General features: G+C 38.7%; 1 protein-coding gene and 1 pseudogene across 2 annotated transcripts; both read right to left on the minus strand.

Moving 5' to 3' along the window:
- Nucleotides 1-118: 118 nt before the first annotated feature.
- On the minus strand, nucleotides 119-25,069 carry PEX13 (peroxisomal biogenesis factor 13). 2 transcript variants are annotated; one of them, XM_035272503.3, is made up of 5 exons: nucleotides 24,938-25,069; nucleotides 15,148-15,283; nucleotides 10,274-10,968; nucleotides 5,300-5,425; nucleotides 119-2,965 (listed from the first exon to the last, which is right to left on the minus strand). In XM_035272503.3, the coding sequence occupies exons 3-5, from the start codon at nucleotides 10,941-10,943 to the stop codon at nucleotides 2,667-2,669; spliced, it is 1,095 nt and encodes a 364-aa protein (XP_035128394.2). In that variant the 5' UTR covers nucleotides 10,944-10,968; nucleotides 15,148-15,283; nucleotides 24,938-25,069; the 3' UTR covers nucleotides 119-2,666. The 2 variants fall into 2 exon arrangements, with proteins under 2 accessions (XP_035128394.2, XP_002757772.3); XM_002757726.7 differs by lacking the exon at nucleotides 15,148-15,283.
- Nucleotides 16,490-17,401, minus strand: LOC144579290 (protein C1orf43 homolog pseudogene; annotated as a pseudogene).
- Nucleotides 25,070-25,292: the final 223 nt, after the last annotated feature.

Genomic DNA, 25,292 nt, shown 5'->3' on the forward strand with positions numbered 1-25,292 from the left:
TTTCTTTAAATCCAAAGAAATAGACATGTTAGTTTGCAGTAGGTAATATATACAATACTAAAAAGAGACTTCATATTAATTCTAATCTTGCATTAACAATTTATCTTTAAAAAGTCAATCAAGTTTAACATATTTTTATTTCTCCAATAAAAGTAACTTCACAACTACTAAAAATAAAACTTTAACTGCATTCGGTTTCTGTTCATTTTTCCATTAAGAAAAGCCAAGATAGTGGTGTTCAAGTAAATGTATAATTATGACACATGGACAGACTGAATCAAGTACGAACATAAAATGTTAAAACATGAAAATGTACAATTCTCTTACCATTTCCTTCCTGAACTCATAAAATATAATCAGAAAAATTAAAGGAAACGTTTTATTATTGTAACTTATAATTTATTATATTAAAAAGGTTTTGATGTGTTAATTTCTGTAAAGTAGTACTCCTTAAATAAGTTCCTAAAAATAATATTGGAGCCTTGAACATTTAATCTCAGCTAAACACATTACTCTAAAACTGTCATGATAGAAAAGGTTACAAAATTTCTCTTTATTCTAGTCCTGAATTCCTTCTCCAGAATTTTAATACAAAAGGAATTTTCAGACACATATAGTTACCAGTTAGATAATGCATACTGTAATATAGCAGACTTAACCAAACAATAGACACCCTTACAAAAGTGCCACTGTTTTCTCACTCTGTGCTGTACTCTTCTCCCTATACATCTTTCATAGTGGTCACTTCGATTTTACTTCTAGCATCCAATTTAGACAGCTCAACCCCAAATTTAATAATTTGTTTTATCAAAAATTTGAGAATAAAATATCTATAAATTATCATCTAACAAATCAAAGCAGAATCTTTAATTGTAGAACACAAATAATAAATAATATACAGAAACATTATCTCTTGAACATCAAGGCTAATACCTGGGTGTTGAAAAACTGGCCAAAAATAAATACATTTTACTATAAAGTATTTATTTTTCTGTACTGGGTCTAGATTTCTATTTTAAATAATATGTTAGTTATAAAACTGTCATTTCAAAAGGCTTTCCAAGAAGCCTTTAGTAAAGTTCTTCTATGCTGGGTGTGTATTTGGTTTCTGTATGTTTTAGTCAGAACTATTTGAGAATTACTTATTTGTTGAACATAGTCTGTGAGAAAGATAAAAATACTAAATCACAATTTTTATCAAACAGTTCAAAGTTTTTAACAATATTTATAAATGTATTCTTATACATCTGTATTCCTGATAGTTATTACTCTGTAGTATGTTCATAGCAAGGATATGAATTTTCTAATTTTCTGGGAAAATATTCAGTGTACTGAAAGTTAACTGCATTTGAAACAAAAAAACATGTCAAATAGCATTATCGTATCCTTTTTTTTTTTGAGACAGAGCCTCGCTCTGTCACCCAGGCTGGAATACAGTGGTGTAACCTCAGCTCACTGCAACCTCTGCCTCTTGGGTTCAAGCGATTCTCCTGCCTCAGCCTCCTGAGTAGCTGGGACTACAGATGCACGCCACCACGCCTGGTTAATTTTTGTATTTTTAGTAGAGACAGGGTTTCAACATGTTGGCCAGGCTGGTCTCAAACTCCTGACCTCAGGTGATCCACCTGGCTTGGCCTCCCAAAGTGCCAAGATCACAGGTGTGAGGATTATCGTATTCTAAATGGCAGCTGAGCACTGAGACTATAAGTCAGTCTCAGTAGTAAAAATTAGACATAAAAGAAAAATGTATCCAATGTGACACATTTTCAATATTTACAGAGCATACTAAATATGGAATTTAAAAAAATCACACAAAGTGGAAGCAGAAAATCTATAAAAAGATTAAAAATTATTACAATAACTGACTATATCATTAAGTGCAAACTCAAACTCAAGTTTTTGTTGTAGGAAAAGAAGGTATACCTTTCATATATTTCTGATTCACCCAGTATGAAAACTAGTCATATTTTAAAGAGATAAAGAGTTAAGTGATCCTTAGAAGAAATGGAACAATTTATAGGAAAGATAAATTTCAGACTTTTTACTAGGAGGGAAAACTATTAGGGCTACATACTCTATCATTCTAGAACCATGTCCTTTAGAATGCTTTTAACTTTTAAAAAATACAATAAAAGATTTAATAGTGTCAGTTGTTTATGGGTGAAAATATAAACCCAACACTAGATATAATATAGATCAGAAAATTTTATTACTGAGATTACTTAAAGTTTAAAAAAAAAAATTAACCTTTTTGCCTGTTCTCATACTTTTGGGTTATCACCCCATTTCTAAGGATTCCAAGTCAATTAATGTAGAACTTTTAAAAGTATTAATGATCCCTATTATACCAAATTGTGCATGCTATAGTTCATCAATCTTACTCTTCCAATAAACCTAGAGATTTAAATAAGATGAAAATGACAGCAGTCTCCATAATCTTAAAATCTAGGTAAAACAAATGTCCTCATGGTCCAATAACGTGTATAATAAAATGTAAACAGGTCACCAGACCAACATACTAGTGTATAACTTTAATAATTTCTAGCAGCAACCTGTGATAGCCAATAACAAATGTTTTCATTGGATTGTAGATTCATTTCTTTGTGAGAAATAATTTTAAAAAGTACTCTAAGGTATTGTTCAACTGCAAGCAAACGTGAAAGATATCAAAGACCTTGTTTTTCTCCACCTTTCCCACTTGAATCAGGTGCAACTGGAACCTTATTAGTTTCAACAAAAACAGATTCAAAGGCAGATTCCTGTTCATCCAAAGAATCAGCAACTGTGGCTCCTTTAGTTAGTGTTGAGTTGTTAAAAGATTGTTGCTGCTTGGAAATTTTACTTGATTCCACCGTTTTCCTACCTCTTCTTTTACCAAGAATTTTGACATAATTCGCTGGTATAAGTCCTGTTGTTTGGCCATCAAGACTAGCCAGAAGCCAACCGCGCACTTTGGGTTGTTGTTCTGATGGAAAAAAAAGACAGTCTTGTAATTACAACATACTTTGGAGGTCCAACAGAATATTAATGGTAAAATATCATATTCAGGAAAATACATTATGTTTATATAGTAGATAACAAATAAATAGTACATGGGTATATATTCAAAATCAAATGCTGAGTAGGCTTAACAGTTCTAGGTCCATTCCTGTATTTTCATTTTATACTTACTAAACATTTCCTTCACTCTGAAGAACATAAAGTTTGTATCAGTTGGTCCATTCACAGGGTTAGGAGATTTAGTTCTCTCAAAACTGAAAACATCATTGACTTTCATACTTTAAATTGGAGTCTAAGAAATGAATACCTCATTCCTTCTCAACCAGGTAAATTAAGCATAGAAAAGATATACCTTTATGCACTACGTTTTCTTAGCCTACTTTTGGCAAAAATATAAAATTCATTTCATATGATTGTTGTAAACAATCCTGAAGATAGTAAATGTTAACTTCAATCTGAGATGGACAAAAAAATTGAAGACCCCAGTTATTTCTAGCCATATGATAAAGGTAATTATAATAATTACCTTTAATTAAATAATCTTTAAGAAAGATTATTTAATTTATGCAATTTTCTATAGTATTTTCCTCTCTATTTTATCTATATCTTTAAAAAGCTGCTTAACTTACAATTTTAGTTCAACATTATACTTTAGGTACAATATAAGACTTTTTAATGTTTAATGCTCTATAATAACAGGAAAAAAAAATCAAACAAATTTACCATGTCTATGAATGATTTTGTTCCAAACGTCCAAACATACTTTTCTTGAGCAATGGAGGAAAGCCAAGAAGCAAGCTAGTGTTAAGATGCGCTATTCATTCAAGAATAAAATATAAAATTTTTCTGAAGTATTATGTAACTCAAAGAAACCACATGACCTCTATTTAATTAAAATTGTTTGTGTTGCTCCAATCTCTAACAATAAATCTTCAAGAAAAAAATCATTCATTTGAAATCCAAAATAGTAAATTGCTATTTTTCCTAGAAGAAAAATACAAATAGAATACCTAAAAGTCTAGATGTTTGTTTTTGATTTTTTTTCTTGAGAAAAGGTCATGCTATGTTGCCCAGGCTGGGTGAAGTGGTGCTATTCCACAGGTGTGATTACAGTGCAATACAGCCTCAAACTCCTAGTCTCAAGGGATCCTCCTGCCTTAGCCTCTCGAGTAGGTATGACTATGGGTGCATACCACTGCACCTCACTTAAGTCTAGGTTTTATGTAAAAGGGATGAGGCTAATTTACTAATCTGATCCAAATTCTTCAATTATTTACATACTAATGATTTGAACACTGAAGGTATTTCTTCCTGTGTAGACTGACTAAAGCCAATAAAAGGCTGAAGTTTCCATTAATAGATCCTTCCATGAAGAAAACAGCCAGAGTTGTTAAAAGCACAAGGTCTCAAGTCAGACAAACCTACATTCATAGTCCAGTTGTATTGCACCTTATCTTTGTGATACTGGATAAGTTACTTAATCTGAGTCTCAGTTCTTCAAGTGTAAAACAAGGACAGGATAATAATAGTCTCACTTCACAATATTATTGTAAGGGTTAAATGAAATACATAAAATACAGTACCTTAAACAGAGTACTCAATAAATAGCATGTTATTGTTATTAGTAACTTCATCAACAAAACATCACTTTTTTGCAATAAACCTGAATCCCCACAAACACATAAATTAAAAAAATAATAAACTCACAAAAATCCTGATAATTATTACTGAGGAATGGTAAAGGGAAGATCATTTTCCTAGAGTCATTAAAAACTATCAGTGACTTAGTCCAAAAATCAACCTGAGATGTGTATAAATTTCTTGCTGGGGTTTATAATACTTCACGATATTTCCTAAAATACTCATGATGAAACTTCTGAAGTAAACACTACTGAAATAATAAAGAAGCAACACCAGTCCCAGTAATCAAGGACTGACAGCAATGCTTAGATGATGCTAGATAATTTCTTTGCTTAATTACATTTGTTACATTTAGTTACTGACATCACATTTTTGTGTGGGGATTAACAGTTTGAAATTCAAGTATTTGGAATTTAGAAAAACCTATGTAAACAAAGCGTTTCCTTATCTCAGTGAAATACTATTGGAATTACTCTGCTGGGGCATTTCTTCCTGACTCCTCCAGATTTGGAAGGTCTAAATTGACATGAAAAAGAAGTTCTAGTAACTATCTCTAAGTTAACTAATAATGAACAAGATCCTTTGTCATAGTTTTTAATACTGCATTTATAAATATTAAAAATTAAAAGATAATTTCAACTTATTCATAATTTGTTACCTTTGAGAGCTAAGTTTAGCATATCACCAGCCCGGAAAGAAATTTCTTCTTCAGATACGGCAGTAAAATCATATTCTGCTCTGGCAACTACATGGTCATCCTCACCACTTGCCCAGTTGATGCTGTCTATAAGCCAAATTAAAATTAGGTTAATAAAATTTACAAAAGAAAAATGCAGATATTTCACTGGCTATGGTTTGCAAACTGCATAAATTTACCAAGAGAAAGTCCTCCCGTCCCAAGTAAAATCTATAATGAATACTATGTTAAATCAACAATACATCCACTAAAGATACCTATTATAAACTTTTTCCTTTATTTAAGCTCCAGCTTCCAGTTCCCTTACCATGAGCCAGGGAGTTGGCAATTTTTTCTGTAAAGGGTCAGGTAAATATTTTAGACTTTGAAAGCCAAGAGGCAAAACAGGATATTGTGCAATTACTTATATAAAGAGAGAAAACAAAATTTTCATAAATTTACACAAAATTCAAAGTGTAATAACCATGTTCCTTTTTTGTAATACAGGTCTATTTGGAAGTTCCTTAGAATAAAATATTTTGGAGGAAGGATATTTCACTTAATTGGAATTCAATTATAAATATTCATTTGCTAATTACAATTCGTAGTAAGATTTGAGGCACTGCATTTTTGAAAATGCCTTTTCATACAGACAAGTAATGTCAAATCCTAGTGTTAGTCTATGAGCATGTGGTTTTAACTGAGCATATTTATGAGTTGGGAGAGTAAAACACCAGATTTCTGTTAAATTCTTCTCTTGATATCTGCCTTTTACCATGTTATTACATTGCAGATTAATCACTTCCAAATGAAGAGTAAGTGGAAGTTCCTCAATTGCATAGATGAATAGATTTTGAAATATGGAAATTTCCTTGAATGGAGGTGCTTGAATGGAGGTCCAAAAAATGCTCTGGCATTGATTTAACAGCTTTGGAAAATGTATCTGCTGCCATCTTGTGTGAGAATGGAGATACTGCTTCTTGTGTTAACTTCTGACACTAAGGTATACAAAGCAGTGTGACATTACTTATGAGTCAAACAATGTTAGGTGTTGTCAAAACTTTACTCCAGTGTAAGTTTTGCGTATAAGCACTGTTCTGCTTTGTGGTTTTAGCTTGAATTATTTAATAATATAAACAAGTCAGCTGGGCTGGGCGCAGTGGCTCATGCCTATAATCCCAGCACTTTGGGAGGCCGAGGCGGGTGGATCACAAGGTCAAGAGATGGAGACCATCCTGGTCAACAAGGTGAAACACCGTCTCTACTAAAAATACAAAAATTAGCTGGGCATGGTGGCATATGCCTGTAGTCCCAGCGACTCGGAAGGCTGAGGCAGGAGAATTGCTTGAACCCAGAAGGCCGAGGTTGCCGTGAGCCGAGATCACGCCACTGCACTCCAGCCTGGGTAACAAGAGAAAACTCCGTCTCAAAAAAAAAAAAAAAAAAGTCAGCTTAGGCATGATGGCTCATGCCTATAATTTCAGTACTTTGAGAGGCTGAGGCAGGGGGAACTACATGAGTCCAGGAGTTCAAGACCAACCTGGGCAACATAAGGAGACCTCATTACTTAAAAAATATATATATATATATTAGCCAGGTGTGGTGGCATGAGCCTGTAGTCTCAGCATGAATCACTTGAACCTGGAAGGCAGAGGTTGCAGTAGTGAGCCAAGACTGTACTAACTACTGCACTCCAGCTTGGGCAACTGAGAGAGGCCCTGTCTCAAAAAGAAAACAACAACAAAAAATATAACTAAGTCTAGGCTGGACATGGTGGTTCATGCCTGTGATCTCACTCAGCACTGTGGGAGGGTGAAGTAGGATTTCTTGAGGCCAAGGAGTTCAAGACCAGCCTGCGCAACACAGATCTTGTCTCCACAAAAAATAAATAAATTAGCCAGGCGTGGTGGTGTACATGTCTAGTACTAGCTACATGAGCCAAAGAGTATTATCACATGAGGATCACGTGAGCCAAAGAGTGTAAGGTTGCAGTGAGCTATGATCATGCTACTGCACTCCAGCCTGGCTGACAAAGCAAGACCCTGTCTCCAAAAAGAACTCAAAATATAACTAAGTCTGCAACAAAAGGTGATTTCCAAAGCCAAATGGGTTTAATAACAATAGCTAAAAGGAGTCAAAAAAAATTTCATTCTTGGCCTCAATCTCAAAACAATAAAATAAAATAAAACTTAAGCCTTGTTTGGCCATTGATTGCCATGCTGTAGGCAAGTTGGGATCTTCAGCTTCTATATTTGACAAAAATTCATAAAACTGACAATGATTATGTCACAAGAGTGAATAAAGTTTACCTTGACACTACTAGTTCAATAACATGATTAATCCAAATATTTTCTGCGATATACCTGCTGATGAATAACACAATGAATAACCATAGACAAAAAACTATTTTCAAAAGCTTTGTAAATTTTGTCCAACTAGGCCTTTTCCTCCTCCACCTTTATTTCTGACCATCATCAGCTGCAACATATCTTAGCAGATTCAGGTTGTATAGGATCAGTGTTTTCACCTTCTTTGGAAAAATTCTTGTCTGTAGTTGAACCACGTAGACTATTCACAGAGGCTAATTCTTCATTCATTTCCAATTCATTATTGACTTCTCAAATAAACAACTGAGCAGTACTGTCTTTGTTTTATGCTGATTTAACAGAACACTACAGACTGGGTAATTTGTAAACAATAAAAGTTTATTTGCTCACAGTTCTAGAGGTCAGAAAATCCTAGATCAAGGGTTCTGCATTTGGTAAGGGCCTTCTTGCTGTGTCATAACATGGCAGAAGGCATATCACATGGCAAGAGAGTGCATGTGAGAAAGAGGGCCAAACTAGCTTGCATGATTTGTCAGGCTCAAGTGATCTGCAGGCCTCAGCCTCCCAGTGTTGGGATTACTTATACCATCTACTGCCTTCATCTCCTGCCACTAACACTTTGCTCCAACCACACTGGCCTCCTTCCTGTTCCCATGACATGCCACTTAAATACCTCTGTACTTTTGCTGTTCCCTATGCCTCAAAACACTCTTCCTTTAAAGAGCTGTAGGGCTTATTCCCTCAACTGCTTCAGGGAGGCATTCCCTGACTGTATGTGCAGTTCAACCCCTGTTCCTACTCCTGACACTCCCAATATTCTTCCCTGTTTTGTTTTTTCCCCTGTAGCACTTAGCACCTTCAGGCTTACTATATATTTTATTTATTTTCTTACTGTTTCTCCCTTATTAGATTGTCACAAAGGCAGATATTTTTAAAATACATTTTATTCATTGCTATATCCCTAGCTCTGAGAACTCTTTGGTATGTAGTTGGCGCCCAACAAATATTTATTGAGTTAACGAATAAAATGTTATCCCTCTAATAACCCAAATTTAAAGGTCTAGGGTATTTTGATTTCTACTTTGCCTTTATATACCTCATTTAGTCAGTGACTACATCCACTAAATCTATTATATCAATCCTGCTTCTCACACACTCTAGTTTGGGTCTTCATTATCTTTCAAATAGTCTAAGGTAAAAGTATCATAACTGATACCCCCAAATTAAAAAATACCTATTAAGTACCTTCTATTTGCCAAGCAGCTTAGATAGTAGGAATACAAAGGTGAACATAACCTAAATCCTTTATGAATTACAACCTCTTTTGACTTTTTTTTTTTTTGAGATGGAGTTTTGCTCCGTAGCCCAGGCTGAAGTGCAGTGTTGCAATCTCAGCTCACTGCAACCTCCGCCTCCTGGGTCCCAGTTCAAGCAATTCTCCTACCTCAGACTCTCCCGTAGCTGGGATTACAGGCACGAGCCACCATGCCAAACTAATTTTTGTATTTTTTAGTAGAGATGGGGTTTCACCATGGTGGCCCGTCTGGTCTTGAACTCCTGACCTCGTGATCTGCCTGCCTCAGCCTCCCAAAGTGCTGGGATTAAGCACCACACCTGGCCCCTGTTTTGACTTTTACTGACATATCTTAAACACTTCAGACTGACTTCTTTACTGTTTACACGTACGACACAGTCTACTTAAAAACAAACATAAACTGCTAAAAAAACCATCCATTCCTTATGTAAAGATTGTTTCATAATGGCAATTAAGAGCTTCTACTATTAGCTTTCAACCTAATTTCTCATATTATTTCTTAATACTATATAGGACAACTGCCAAACAAATCTCTTATTTTCTGCCTATGTACTTTTGTTCAAGCTGGTCTATCAGCTTGATAGTTTTCGTTTCTTTATTTAACTGATGAAAGGTTGCCTAGCTTTCAAAAATGTAACTTAGATGCCATTTCTTCCTGGATACCACAGTCAAAAATGATAGCTTCCCTCTTCTAAAGTGAGCTAATACTCTGTACCAGTTGAGAGAATACAGCTTAACATTGAAGCAGACCTGGTTTTGTTTATAGTTCTGCCTTATTAAATATGTGACCCTGGATAAGCGAGTCTCTGAATCTCAGTTTTATCACTTGTAAAATGAGGATAATTTCTATCTCTTTGGGTTGTTGAAATAATTGAGATACAACACACAAAATACCGTGCGCAGTGTCTCACATATTAAAAAAGGTTTCAAGAAACCTTACATCTCTCCCCAACTGTCGTATTTCTTATCACACTTTCTGCTTCATTACAATTAATGAAGTATTTGTGTCTTACACCACCTCCCTTCCAACACATTTTAGAAAGACAGGAATTATGCTCTATGAAGCTTTGTATCCTCTACAGCACCAAGTTCAGTAACTTGTAAACAGTAAGGTAATATGTACTGTTTAACTGAACAATAAACTAATCAGCAAACCTATTTTTGCTATATATTTCTCTGCCAGTTTTGAAGCTCTTAACTGAAAATATAACTGGACCAAAACAGTAAATACAAATGAATATAAAGAAAACTAATTTAACAAATCTGTTCTTGAAATTTGAGATTGTTATATAGTATCTGAACGTGTTCCCTTACCTGTTAGTTCGTCACTGTGAGTTGACAACAATTTCCAAATGAGGTAAGGACCACCAAGAGTAACGGCAAAGAACAAGAATATTGGCCAAGATTTTGCTGAGTTAGCTGCTTGGTCCTCAGCACCAAGGTATGCCACAGTTCCTTCACTTTCTGCCCAGAGGTCCTCATTCTCAGAGCTTCTTCTTAAACCTAACATCCACTGTAACCGTCTGTAAAGATACCGTATAGTCCTAACTAATGCAAAAGCTGAAAACACTTTTGTAAAGTGTATTTTCAATCGGGAAAAGTGATTTGCTACATCCAATACAGCCCTGAAACTGTTATAGACAGCTGAAAAGGTAGCATCCATCATCATACTGACAGAGGCAAAAGCATGCACAATACTTTCAATGGACTGAAATGCACCCCTGCTGCTTTCTTCAGCTTGCTGAACAAATCTACTGGGTGGAAGATCATCTACACGGAGGCGGTTGTAGCCCAGCCCATTATATCCATAACTATAAGGGCTATAGCTTCCATAAAATGAATTTCCATAGGCACCATATCCAGAAGAAAATGAACTGTAAGCAGGTCTGAAGGTGTTCACACTGCTACTTCCTGTCTGCTGTGATGGCCTTGGAAGAACAGGTGGGGGCACTCTGGTAAGTGCTGGTTGTCCTGGTCTTGTCATTAAAGTAGGACCCAAATCAGCAGATCTAAAACCAAAGAAGATTCAAAACAGTTATTTAAGCGTACAATAAATTCAATTCAAAGTAACTATAAAACACCTCCTATATACCTAGTGCTGTGACAAATTCTACTGATCTAGAGACAGAGTCTCACTCTGTTGCCCAGGCTGTAACACAGTAGCACAATCAAAGCTCACTGTAGCCTCAACCTCCTAGGCTCAAGTGATCCTCCCACCTCAGCCTCCAAAGCAGCTGGCACTAAAGGTGAATGCCATCAAACCTGGCTACTTTTTAAAATTTTTTATAGAGATGGGGTTTTGTCATGTTGCCCAGGCTGGTCTCAAACTTCTGGGCTCAAACAATCCACCCACCTTGGTTTCCCAAAGTGCTGGGATTACAGGAGTGAGCCACTGCACCTAGCCATCATTTTAATGTTTAAAATTTATTTAAAGACAGCGTTTCACCATGTTGGTCGGGCCGGTCTCAAACCCGCAACCTCGGGTGATCCGCCCGCCTTGGTCTTCAAAGCGCTTGGATTACAGGCGTGAGCCACCATGCCCGGCCTAAAGTTTAATAGTTTTCAGTATACTCACAGAAGTGTGTAACTATCACCATGTCTAATTCAGAATATTTTCATCACCTCAAAAAAGAATCCCCATATTCATTAGCAGCTACTCCCCATTTCCTGCCCACCCCTTCCCCAATCTTTGGCAACCATCAATTTATTTTCTGTCACTAGATTTGTCTATTCTGGACATTTCATATATAGTTAATGCTTGTTATTTAAGACAGTTATATTCTGTAAAGTTGCTGTGAACTCTGAACCAGCAAATACCAAGTCACTGCTCCTTTCATCAACCAATCAATACATATACTTACATGTGTTTCTGTTTAAAGTCACTTTATTCCAGGTATATTGTTAACTCATAACGAATTCATAGCCAACAACACAATAGCTCATGCCTGAATGAAATTATCTAACACCTGTACTCTCTGTAAGGCACACCACAGACTTTTTCTGTTTAGGAACACAAGAGAGCACTTCAGCACTATGCTTGGGCACCATTTTAGACAGCAAAATCACCATTAAAAAATATGAAAAAATCTGGCACTAAACAGACTTTCAAAAGGACAACTGTTTACAGCATAACAGCTGAAAAAGAAACCAGAGTGTTGCTTTTTTATCTCTCGGTTATGTCAGCTAAGGGACAACTCAGATTTTCCCCTGATCTATGTTTGTACTCAATGACTGTGAAAGTGCCAGGAATGTTGATTTTGAGATTACAAATAAATTTTAGTGAGCAGACCAATTTGAAAATATAGAATCCACAAATAATGAGGATCTATGGCAAATGGACACATACAATGTGTGGTATTTTGTGACTGGCTTCTTTCACTTAGCATAATGTTTCCAAGGTTTATCCATTTTATAGCATGTTATCAGTACAGGCATCCTTTTGTATCTGTGGGGAAGTGGTTTCAAAACCTTTAAATACCAAAATCCATGAATGTTCAAGTCCCTAATATAAAACTGCATAGTATTTGCATATAACCTATGCACATCCTCCTGTATACTTAACATCATCTCTAGATTACTTAATAGTATCTAATACAGTGTAAATGTTATGTAATTAGTTACACTGTAGTGTTTAGGAAATAATGACAAGGAAAAGTCTTTACATGTTCAGTACAGATAAAATTTATTTTTCCTGAATTCTTTTTTATTTTTTAAGAGGGTCTCACTCTGTTGCCCAGGCTAGAGTGTCGTGGCATGATTCATAGCTCACTACAGCCTCCAACTCCTTACCTCAAGTGATCCTCCCACCTTGGCCTCCCAAAATGCCAGGAGTACAGGTGTTAGCCACCACATCGGGCCTATTTTCTGAATATTTTTGATCCACAGTTGGCTGAATCCACGGATGTGGAAGGCCAACTCTATTTCATTCATTTTAATTGCCAAATTATATTTGTATTATTTTTATTGCCAAAATATATCTATATTATTTATAATATACATCGGTTGATGTATATTGGGGCTGCTTTTACTTCTCAGCTATTACAAATAATGCTGCAATGGCCATTTATATACAAGTTTTTGTATGGACATGTTTGCTGGCTTATACGGAAACTCTACATTTAGCCTTCTGAGGAACTGCCAGATTGTGTTCCAAAGCATAATGTACCATTTTACATTCTCGCCAGTGTATGAGGGTTTCCAATTTCTCCACATCCTTGGCAACATCTGCTCTTATCTTTTTCCTTATAGCTATCCTAGTGGGTGTGAAGTGGTATCTCACTATGGTTTTAATTTGCATTTCTTGATGGCTAACAATGTTGAGCATATCTTCATGTGCTTATTGGTCATTTTATTTTTATATTTTTTGAGATGGAGTTTTGCTCCATTGCCTAGGCTGGAGTGCAATGGTATGATCTCAGCTCACTGTAACCTCCGCCACCTGGGTTCAAGTGATTCTCCTGAAAGCCTTCTGAGTAGCTGGGATTACAGGCGTGTGCCAACACACCTGGATAATTTTTGTATTTTTAGTAGAGATGGGGTTTCATCATGTTGGCCAGGATGGTCTTGAACTCTCAACCTTGCGATCCACCCACCTCAGCCCCGCAAAGTGCTGGGATTACAGGTGTAAGCCACCGTGCCTGGCCTATTGGTCATTTTACAATCTTATTTGGAGAAATATCTATCTAGATACTTTGCCCATTTTTAAGCTCACCCTTTTTTTTTTTAGAAAGAGGGTCTCCGGGAAACATGGCTCACTGCAGCCTTGACCTCTGGGGCTCAAGTGATCCTCCTGCCTCAACTTCCTATTTAGCTGGGACCACCACCCTCACCTAACTTTTTGGTAGAGATAGGGTCCCTCTTTGTTGCCCAGGCTGGTCTCGAAGACCTGGGTTCAAAGCAATCCTTCCACTTCTGCCTCTCAAAGTGCTAGGATTACAGGCGTGAGCCACTGCACTTGGCTTAGACTTTTTATCACTGCTTTTTAAATTATTGTGCTATATGAGCCCAAATGTCTTTTAAAACTTTTTGGACAAAATTTCAGTTAAGGCTCACACAGTGCATTTGGTTGTTTTGTTTCCTTTCTCTTCTAAACTAGAACAATCCCATTTTTTTCAAATATCCCTGTACTTCTGAAGAGTCAAACCCAGTTTTTTTCTAGAAATGTCCTACCCCCAGGCCAGGTGAAGTGGCTCATGCCTGTAATCCTAGCACTATGGGAGGCCGAGGCAGGCGGATCACCTGAAGTTAGGAGTCGGGAGACCAGCTTGGCTAACATGGTGAAACCTTATCTCTACTAAAAATATAAAAATTAGCCGGACGTGGTGGCAGGCGCCTGTAGTCCCAGCTACTCGTGAGGCTGAGGCAGCAGAATCACTTAAACTTGGGAAGCAGAGGTTGCAGTGAGCCGAGATCACTCTGCTGCACTCCAGCCTAGGCGTCAGAGAGTGAAACTCCATCTTAAAAAAAAAACAACAAAAAACAACCTCCCACCACAGATTTGTGTTTCTCCAAAGTATTAAGGTACTCTTATCTGACTTCCTATTAAGATTGCATTTAACAGACTGATTAGAATCAGGTTCAATATTTTTTGGCAAGAATAATTCATAAGTGATGTTGTTTACTTCACACAGTATTACTTCAGGAGGTACATAATGGTATATTATTGCCTCCTTATTTGTGAAGCTAAGTTTGATTAGTTGGTTAAGGAGGTGACTCTTAGATCCCTTTGAAATTAGTATATAATCTATGGGATGACATTTTGGTACCACACAAATATTCTATTCCCCAGCAATTGTTCATTTGATAGTTTAGCATCCCTTCATCATCCTTGCCTGAAACAAATATTAGATGTGGAACTGCAAAATGGTAATGTTCTAATCTAGAATAAAGTTTTAATTTAGATTTGTATTATAATATTGTAAACAAGTTACTAGAACTCTACTTTTTTTTTCTTTTACTGGATCTAATGTTTAAAAATAAAACAAAACTTAAAAGAGCCAGTGAACGGTCAGATAGTACAGTGCATTTAGGCTTTGATGAAGCAGTTCTGCTCCAAAGTCGAAACAATAACAGAGAAAACAGAGAGAAAAACAAACAGGCATTATCTAGATTTAACACAAGACAGACTTATGGAACAGAAACTAAACAGAAATGTAACATGTTAAGGAGGGCTGAAGCTACAGGCATACTCAATTCTGGTTCTGTAATCAGGCAGTGACAGCCAAGATGCAGTCTTCTATGAAGTAACAAAAACGAAAAGTGCTCCTTTAAAGTGGAACCAGTTCCTTGCTTGAGGCTGGGAGTGAGGATGTGCCACCTTGGCTCCTACAAAGAGATTATAAAATTTGCTGATGACAGTTGAGTATTTTGAGAAAGTTACAGAACTAAGAAAGTGAGAGGACTGTGGTAAGGCTTCCAGCCCAGGAAATGAAACAACTACTAACTGAGTTGATCTGTGATATCCTTAATCTAACTCACTGTTTTTGCAGTATTATCTTCGTTTGCTTTTTGTTTTGAGACAGGTCTCATTCTGTTACCCAGGCCAGAGTTCAGTGGTGCAATCACGGCTCACTGCAACCTCAAATTCCTAGGCTCAAGTGATCCCTCTTTTTTAAATTTAATTTAATTTTATAATAGTTCATTTTATTAAATAATTTATAAAGTCAGACCAGTGCATTGGCTTGTTAGGGGAAATCATTCCTTCCTATTGTCTTATAGCCTGGCAAATTATGTCAGGTGCCAGAACATTCCCTTTGATTCAATTTATTCGTGAGTGTGGAATGAAAGTAGATAGATCCTTGCATGTCAGGAAAGCTGTAACACATCTGGTTTAAGTGGAGCACAAGGGTAAGTCGTTCCACACACCACCAACCTCCCCACTTGACCCTCCCACCAGTTACTGTCTGTCTTTTCCATCAATCAACTCTGAGATGCCCTAAACCCAAACAGTTTCCATTCAACTGTACACAAAGGTATAGATATGGAAGACATCTCACTCCAACTCTCACCTTTGGAATTAAATAAACCTGGAACAAGGCAGGTGAACTATTGCTGAAACCAAGTGAAGATTTTTAAGAAGCTTTGACAGAAACATTAAGAATAACACCTGAAGGCAGGGCACGGTGGCTCACGCCTATAATCCCAGCACTTCGGGAGGCTGAGGCGGGTGGATCACGAGGTCAAGAGATCAAGACCATCCTGGTCAACAAGGTGAAACCCCAGCTCTTCAAAAAATACAAAACTTAGCTGGGCATGGTGGCGCAGCCTGTAGTCCCAGCTACTTGGGAGGCTGAGGCAGGAGAATTGCTTGAACCTAGGAGGCAGAGGTTGCGGTGAGCCGAGATCGTGCCACTGCACTCCAGTCTGGGTAACAACAGCAAAACTCCGTCTCAAAAAAAAAGAATAACACCTGAATGTAAATGCAGAAAAAAGTGCTATTGGGGCAAAATAGTCTTAGCCAATCTTCTAAAAATGCCCATAAGGAAGGGTTAGGGAATTACCCTTCCGGCAGAAGTTCTAAGAACTCTGGATACAACAGGAACTTCAATGGATACAGTCTGGGGCTGCTGAGTCAGATGTCCCGAGGGCAGCCTGGCAAGCAGTCTGTCTTGCACATTGCAACTGACTGGCTTAACCTACGGCAAAGGTCCTTCAGCTCCATCACAGAGTACTCTCCAATGTGTTATAGTTGTCCTTAAAGCTCTTCAATTCAAGGAAGTGCTTGGCACGTTTACTCTTCTGACTGAAGGGGAGGTATGTCACTTGGATGGTTGTTGGGGAGACTTCGGGGGACTGAGTTAGGTCTTTGGCTGCTGACTGGTGTTGTCGCTGAGAGCTCCCAATTCGTGCTTTGACCCCCTGTCCCATAGAGGGCTGTTTCATAGCCATACAACAGGGTATCAATGAGGGCTTTGCGTACACCCTCGAAAGGGGTACTAGTGTTTCGCAGATCTAGCAGGTAGGAGCGGAAATTCTTGCCCATTAAGGAACAGGGATGCCTGCCTTCAGAATGAAATGGGATCTCAGAGGCACCAATGGCATGCAGAGCTTTCATCCTACAAAAATGGTTGTAGCAACCTCTATGTCTTCTGGTAAACTGCTTCCTTTTCTTGGACTTGTTGGTAACATGAATGGTGGAATTAGATGATTTGTGGGACTCTTGTAAGTCTAAAGTCATGTAAAGGTAACTCTTCTCATTGCTCTCTGCCTTACTGATTATCTCAACCCCATCCTTGGGGGCACTGTCCCCCACAGGGACATGAGGTCCCCTTTGAGATTTCATTGCAAAGTTCATGATTTGCCTCTTCACAAAAATAAATAGCAGTACAAACACCTCGCGCAGATCAGGTTTACCCCGCTGTCCGGGCTGGTCAGCCCAGGCTCCGCCGAAGTGACGGCGCCTGGGTCCCCTGGAGCTCCCCGGCCATTTCCTTACGAGGGAACACCAAGCCAGACTCGGCCTGAAAACATGGCGGACGGGCAGCGGGGCTGGGAAAGGAGAACTACGCCTTCCAGCTTCCCCCCACCACCACACCCGGCACGTGACTCAGGCAGGCAATAGCCCAAGTGATCCCTCTTACCTCAGCTTCCCAAGAGCGGGGACTACAGGCACGTGCCACCATTCCTGGCTTCCCCCCGCCTCTTTTTTTTGTAGAGATGGGGTTCTCACTACATCTTGAAAGGCTGGTCTCCAACTACTGGGCTCAAGCAATTCTCCTGCCTGGTCCGCCCAAAGAGCTAAGATTGCAGGTGTGAGCCACGATGCCCAGGCTAGCCCACTGTTGTTTTTTTTTTGTTTGTTTTTTGTTTTTTTAAGGCGGAGTTTTGCTCTTGTTATCCAAGCTGGAGTACAATGGCGCGATCTCGACTCACCGCAACCTCCGCCTCCTGGGTTCAGGCAATTCTCCTGCCTCAGCCTCCCGAGTAGCTGGGATTACAGGCACAAGCCACCGTGCCCAGCTAATTTTTTGTATTCTTAGTAGAGACGGGGTTTGACCATGTTGACCAGGATGGTCTCGATCTCTTGACCTCGTGATCCACCCACCTTGGCCTCCCAAAGTGCTGGGATTACAGGAGCCCACTGTTTTTATACCTGATTCTTCCCTAAGTGGTAGGTAGAAAGAACAGGTAGAGGCAACAGGAAATCTATTAGATGGAGAGGGGAACATGGAAGAGGGAAAGGAGAGAAAATAGAACTCTAAAATTACTACTCAAAATGACCATGTCAAAAATGCCCCACACATGAAGAAATAAAAACACTAAGAAACAAAGCCAACAAAAAAAACAAGAATAAAACCCAATGAAAAAAACGGTTTTATTTAACAGCTCAGGAATGATTTTGGATATGTTAAAAATTATCAGAGAGAAATCAAACAGTATCTGTGAAATAAAAATTGAAATGAAATAAAAACACTTAAATATTTTTTTAAAATCCATTAGAAATCTTAGAAAAGATGGCCACAGGCCAGGTGAGGTGGCTCACGCCGGTACTGTAATCCCAGCACTTTGGGAGGCTGAGGTGGGTAGATCACAAGGTCCGGAGTTCAAGACCAGTCTGGCCAAGATGGTGAAACCCCATCTCTACTAAAAATAAACAAATCACCCACGTGTGGTGGTGGGCACCTGCAATCCCAGCTACTTGGGAGACTGAGGTACAAAATTGCTTGAACCCAGGAGGCAAAGGTTGCAGTGAGCCAAGATGGCGCCACTGCACTCCAGTCTGGGTGTCAAAAGGAAAGGAAAGGGAAAGGAATGGGAAAGGGAAAAGGAAAGTAAAGAAAGGTGGCCACAGCTACAGGAATTGCTTTCAACTATCTGTCAAGAAGAAAATTAGCTGCTGTACACTAAGAAGCAGAACTTGGGAATACAGAACTTGGGAATTCTACTTTAAGTAATGATTGCAGCTGTTGAGACCATTGTATGTGTTTTTGCTTTAATATGAAAATGTGGTTTATTGTATCAATTAACTTTCTAATGTTGAAAGTTAGAGGGCCAATAGTTAGTTGGCTGTATAAATACAACTAAATACAAAGTTAGTTTTAATGTGGGCCAATCACTTGGGAATTCTACTTTAAGTAATGGTTGTTGAGGTAATTAGATTAACCCTCCCACTGAAAACTAGAAAGGTAGGAAATAGGAAAAATTTCTGTTTAAAGCATTAGAGAACAAGGCACTGAGGAATTCTGGAGTCAAAATCCAGGAGGAAAAAAAACCCCAGATATTTTGAGATGTTTCTCTAGAAACTAAGGCCAATTCCAGAAGAGATGGTTGACAGGATGAGAAGCTGGGCAGAGATCTTAACAGACTCCCTGGGCTAAGGAGACATAAATTGGAGTTCAGAACACTAAAGACGAAGGGCATAGGGAACCCTCACACTTCAGATTGGGACCATATAAACCTAAAAAGGGATCTATGCTATTAGAAAGGGTGAAAGGGTTAACAGGAAATAGACTAACTCTGGCAGGAATGAAAACCAAGTTTTAAATCAGCTCATTTCTTCATTGGATTAAAGTGATTCTAGATTGTTAGTGGCCTAACATTCTGGTCAAAAGGAAAAGTCGTTAGAGAAAGATATCTTTAAGCCTCAGATCACATTAAACTGCCATATACATATACAATGTCCAGCTCTCATTAAAAATTAAATGGGCTTGGCTGGGCATGGTGGCTCACTCCTGTAATCATTCCCGTAAGCACTCTGGGAGGCCAAGGCAGGTGGATCACTTGAAGCCAAGAGTTTGAGACCAGCCTGGCCAGCATGACAAAACTCTATCTCTACTAAAAATACAAAAATTAGTCAGGTGTAGTGGTGCATGCCTGTAATCCCAGCTACTCACATGACTGAGGGGCAAGGATCACTCGACCAGGGAGGCAGAGGTTGTAGTGAGCTGAGATTTTACCACTGCACTCCAGCCTAAGCAATAGAGCAAGACTCTGTCCTGATAACAATAATAATAATAAGGCTTATATAACAAAATTACATATTAAAAAAAAGAGAAACTTCAGATAATACAAAGACTTACCTCAAAACAAACAAACAAAAGACAGAGATGGTCCACAAGTCAGAGCGTTGACAAAAAAAGAGCCAGGAAAAATTTAGGTCCCTTGATGACAATGTCGAGACAGCAGATCTCTAGACTTCTTGCTAACTAAACAATAAATGTCTTTGTAGTCCAAAGCATAGTAGGTCAGATATTGTTACTTACAGCATATACTATTCCTGATATAATGCTTAACAGAAGAAGAGAGGAAAGACTAGTCTTCAAACAAAACTTCAAAATAGTATTAGGTGGCTCAAGCCTGTAATCCCAGCACTCTGGAAGACCGAGGCAGGTGGATCATGAGGTCAACAGATCGAGACCATCCTGGTCAACATGGTGAAACCCCGTCTCTACTAAAAATACAAAAAATTAGCTGGGCACGGTGGCACGTGCCTGTAATCCCAGCTACTCAGGAGGCTGAGGCAGGATAATTGCCTGAACCCAGGAGGCGGAGGCTGCGGTGAGCCGAGATCGCACCATTGCACCCCAGCCTGGGTAACAAGAGCGAAACTCTGTCTCAAAAAAAAAATAAAAATAAAAAAATAAAGGTATAATTGGTGAGAATTTTCCTGAAATAAAAAAAAGACATGAATCCTCAGACTGAATACTGTGGGTACTGAGCAAAAAGAAACAAATATAATATGTATGTGTGTGTCTGTATAATTCATACCTAGATACAATATACTAAAGCTATAGGACCAAAGATATCAGATAAAATCTAAAAGTCTACTAAGGAGAAGGCAGTCTGCCTATAAAGAAATCAGTTAGGTCAGGTGAGGTGGCTTACACCTGGGAGTCACCTGGGAGGCTGAGGTGAGCGGATTGCTTGAGCCCAGGAGTTCAACACCAGCCTGGGCAACACGGCAAAACCCCATTTCAACTAAAAATATAAAAATTAGTTGGGCATGGTGGCATGCACCTATAATCCCAGCTACTCAGGAGGCTAAGGCAGGAGAATCACTTAAGCCTAGGTCATAGAAGCTGCAGTGAGCCGTGATTACACCACTGCACTCCAGCCTGGGTGGCACAGTGAGACATTATCTTAAAAAAATAAGTCAGGCTCAACACAAAAATTTATCTGGCTATAAAACTTTGATACAAAACCATAATAGTACAAAGAAAGAAAATTTCAGTTTCATCTAGGAACATGTATACAAAAGACTTACAATATTGGAATAGAATTCTTTTTCTTTTTGGAGACAGGGTCTTGCTATGTCACCCAGGCTAGAGTGCAGAGGTATGATGAACTCCTGGACTCAAGGGATCCTCCCACCTCAGCCTCCCTAGTAGCTAAGACTACAGGCACACACCATTACACCTGGCCAATTTTAAAAATTTTTATAGAGACAGGGTCTTGCTGTGTTGCTCAGGCTGATCTCAAACTTCCAGCCTCAAGCAATCCTCCTGTCCTGGCCTTCCAAAGTGCTGGGATTACAGATGTGAGCCACACCACCTGGCCTAGAATATAATTTGAAATTGCATATCAGAAAAAAAAATCACGACTAACCAGAGTTCACTGAGAAATGCAAGGGTGGTTCAACACTAGAAAGTTAATTGATACAATAAACCACATTTTCATATTAAAGCAAAACATATACAATGGTCTCAACAGCTGCAGAAAAGCCATTCATAAAATTTAATACTTCTTCATGATAAAAATCTGAGCAAGGTAGGGCCGGGCATGGTGGTTCACACCTGTAATCTCAGCACTTTGGGAGGCTGAGGTGGGCCAATCACCTGACCTATCCAGTAGGCTGAGGCAGGAAAATCACTTGAACCCAGGAGTTAGAGGTTGCAGTGAGCCGAGATCATGCCACTGCATTCCAGCCTGGGAGACACAGTGAGACTCCGTCTCAAAAAATAATAATAAAGTAACAACAAAAAAGAAAATTTTAAAAATCTGAGCAAGGTAGCGAGATAGAATTTTGACAGGATATCTATCAAAAACAAAAAGCAACTTCACACTTAACAGTAAAAAAATTCAGAAGCATTCCAGTGGAAGTCAGGACCAATATAAGAATGCTAGCTTATCTGTAAATGACAGAACTGTCTACATAGAACTAAAGAGAATTTCAACCAAAGCATCAGAACTAATTAAGAGTTTGACATTATGCTGTACTTAACATTTATATTAGAAAAAAATCATTAGCATTCTGCCATACCAGTTAATAACCAACTGGAAAATGTAAAAGGAAAAAAGAAAGCCCATTTGCAACTACCACAGCAAAAATAATCTAGGAATAAAAAATAAAATATGAGAAAAAAAACTTCATGGCGATATTTAAGATAATCAAAATTCTCACCAATTGTAGCTTTTACAATATTCATGGAATAAAAAACTTACTTGATCCACAAATTCAGCTCAGTTCCAATAAAAATCCCAGTAAGACTTTTTAAAAAGGTCTAACGGCAACAAGGGCAATTACAAAGAACAGCAATGTGTGGAAACTATTGACATCCAAAAATTAAGACTTAAAAAATTCTGTAATTAAGATAGTGTGATGCTAGTAAACAGAAAGTGCTCAAAACAAAACCACGTATTTAGGAAAACCTGATATGACATAGATGGCATTATAAACTAGGAACAGACTACTCAATAAATGATGCTGGGATAATTAGTTACCTATATGGGAAAAAAAAATTAGATTCCCTATTTCATACTGATTTTTTTTTTTGGTACAGAGTCCTGCTCTGTTGCCCAGGCTGGAGTGTAGTGGAACAGTCTCGGCTCACTGCAACCTCCACCTCCCAGACTCAAGTCATTCTGCCTCAACCTCCTGAGTAGCTAGAATTAGGCAACCGCCACTACGCCTGGCTAATTTTTGTATTTTTATTAGAGACAGGGTTTCACCATGTTGGCCAGGCTGGTCTTGAACTCCTGACCGCAGATGATCCACCCACCACGGCCTCCCAAAGTTCTTGAGATTACAGGTGTGAGCCACTGCACCTGGCCTGATTTTTTTTTTTTTTTGAGACGGAGTTTCGCTCTTGTTACCCAGGCTGGAGTGCAATGGCGCGATCTCGGCTCACCGCAACCTCCGCCTCCTGGGTTTAGGCAATTCTCCTGCCTCAGCCTCCTGAGTAGCTGGGATTACAGGCACACGCCACCATGCCCAGCTAATTTTTTGTATTTTTAGTAGAGATGGGGTTTTACCATGTTGACCAGAATGGTCTTGATCTCTTGATCTCGTGATCCACCCGCCTCGGCCTCCCAACTGATTTTTATATAAAGGCAGTTCCACGTGAATTAAAGATATGAATGTGAACACCAGAAAATTTAAAACATACAGAAAAACTGTCCTGATCTAGGTAGACAGATTTCTTAACCAAGACAAAAAGCACAGGCAATAAAATATGAAAATTTTGGCTATATTAAAATCAAAAACATCTGTATAAAAAATTGAACATAAATATAAAGACAAGCCACACAGTGAAAAGTATCAGCAAAATGTACTAACAAAAAAAGGATTAGTATCAACAATAAAGTACTCTTACAAATTGATAGGCAAAGATAAAGCCAATAGAAAAAAGGGCAGCAGGAAAAACAAAAACAGATATTAACAAATAATATATAAACAGTAACATGTAATTACGATATATACAATATATATTATTGTTACATTTTTAAGCTTTAAATTTAAAATGCATATAATTAGCACAAACCTAAGCACTAAAGTATAAAAACATTACTGAGTATTTGAAACACCAAATAAGGACAACAGTCACCACTGGAAAGAAGAATGGGAGAGTTTAACTGTCTAACTTTTCTTTTTAAAAATAAATCTGCAAGTGTTAACATTTTTTGAAGTTGGGTAGTGAATATACAGGTATTATCTTACTCTACTAGTCTCTGTGTTTAAAATACTTCATGATGAAAAAAGTGGCAAAATGGTTAATTTCACACAAGAAGGACTTTAACATGCAAAAAATAAAATCTTTCTCATCCGACAAGCAGTCTAAATCGGGAAAAAAAAAACCCACTCATAAAAATAGTAGCAGATAATGTAATCGTGACTTACCAGAGTTTAAAACTTATTACTTGTAATGTGTCCTTATCAAATTAAGTAGTTACTGTGTTAAAGCTATAGTGTTTAAATAAAAGATTTCAGAACACAGCAGAAATACATTCCAGTAATATGTTGGAGTTTTTATGCATTAGAAAAACCTACAATAGTAGGTGATTTGACATTTGAAGCACACCTATCTGAATTAAGATGTCCAGCACTACCTAACAAAAGCCACACGAGGCCACGAAACACTCCCAACTCTGTTTTAGCCTTTTAAAAGTCCTATAAACCAACGGATACTGATTAAAAACAAAACGAAAACTACAGGCCTCAGAAAAATACACTATTTTGCACACAAAGGCCATCCATAGGCCTCAGATCTCCCGCTTTGAAGTTGCTTATCCAATCTCGATCCGAAACATTGGCTAAATTATGCTGGAAAAGAATGAAAAGTGTACGCAGCTTGGGTTCCAGTTGCGTAAAACCTTTCGGGCTTTTACCAACTTCTCGAGAGGTTAACACCTTTAACAAGAAACTTTGCTCCCTGTCAATGCCTTGTCTGGGCAAATGCCTCTCTCAACTGCTACAGACCCAAAATCTAAGCTTTAAAGAGGGTGAAGCCATTGTGTCAGTGTCTAGGAAACAGAAGGAATAGGAAGCCGCCCCCCTTTCTTCCAAGCACAGGGACCCAGAGAGACGTCCAGAAGCTCCCGAAAAACCGTTGCTGCTAAAAGCCGCCGGGTCAGAAACAGCTGTGAGACACTGAAATCCCCACTGGTAAGCGCCCCAGCTCCACCTCGACCCCTATCCACAAGGATGGGGGCGCTGGCTGAAGAGGGGAAGGGAACACCTCCGCCAACAACCGCTTCAACCGCCTCCTGACAAGTCCGCTCTCGGGCACACCAAACTCACAGCCTGAAGAATCGCACACTCACTGGAAAGTGGGGCCGGGTCCTGGTCCCGGTCCGGTCCCCGGAATTCGGCGGGTCTCCCAAGGTTTCGGGGGAGGTGGCGGCTGGGACGCCATCTCCTCCTCCTCCGCTCGGCTCCCTTTCCTCACCAGGACTGTCCAGGCCTGCGTAGACCAGCACCCTGAACGCCAGGCACAATGGGCAGAACACCGAGCCGTCCACCCCGCCCACCCCTGCAGTCAAGGACAAGGCTTGAGTTACTTTACCAGCTGAATCCAGACGGCGTAAGGATGCCACTAATTTGTAGGAAGAAACACGTTCTTTGTATTTGCCCTAGAAAGAGCTCCTGTCCTAAACCCGAGGGTAAAGGCTCATCGAT

This window comes from Callithrix jacchus, chromosome 14 (genome assembly GCF_049354715.1).
Source record: "Callithrix jacchus isolate 240 chromosome 14, calJac240_pri, whole genome shotgun sequence".
Lineage (NCBI taxonomy): Eukaryota > Metazoa > Chordata > Mammalia > Primates > Cebidae > Callithrix > Callithrix jacchus.

What these genes read in the sequence shown, in the direction of transcription:
- PEX13 (XM_002757726.7), bottom strand. Translation starts at nt 25,029, where the DNA reads ATGGCGTCCCAGCCGCCACCTCCCCCGAAACCTTGGGAGACCCGCCGA. An exon ending in GGACCCGGCCCCACTTTCCA is followed by an intron (nt 10,969 to 24,937) that starts GTGAGTGTGCGA and finishes CTTTGGTTTTAG; the next exon opens with ATCTGCTGATTTGGGTCCTA. An exon ending in TCACAGTGACGAACTAACAG is followed by an intron (nt 5,426 to 10,273) that starts GTAAGGGAACAC and finishes TTTGGCTTATAG; the next exon opens with ACAGCATCAACTGGGCAAGT.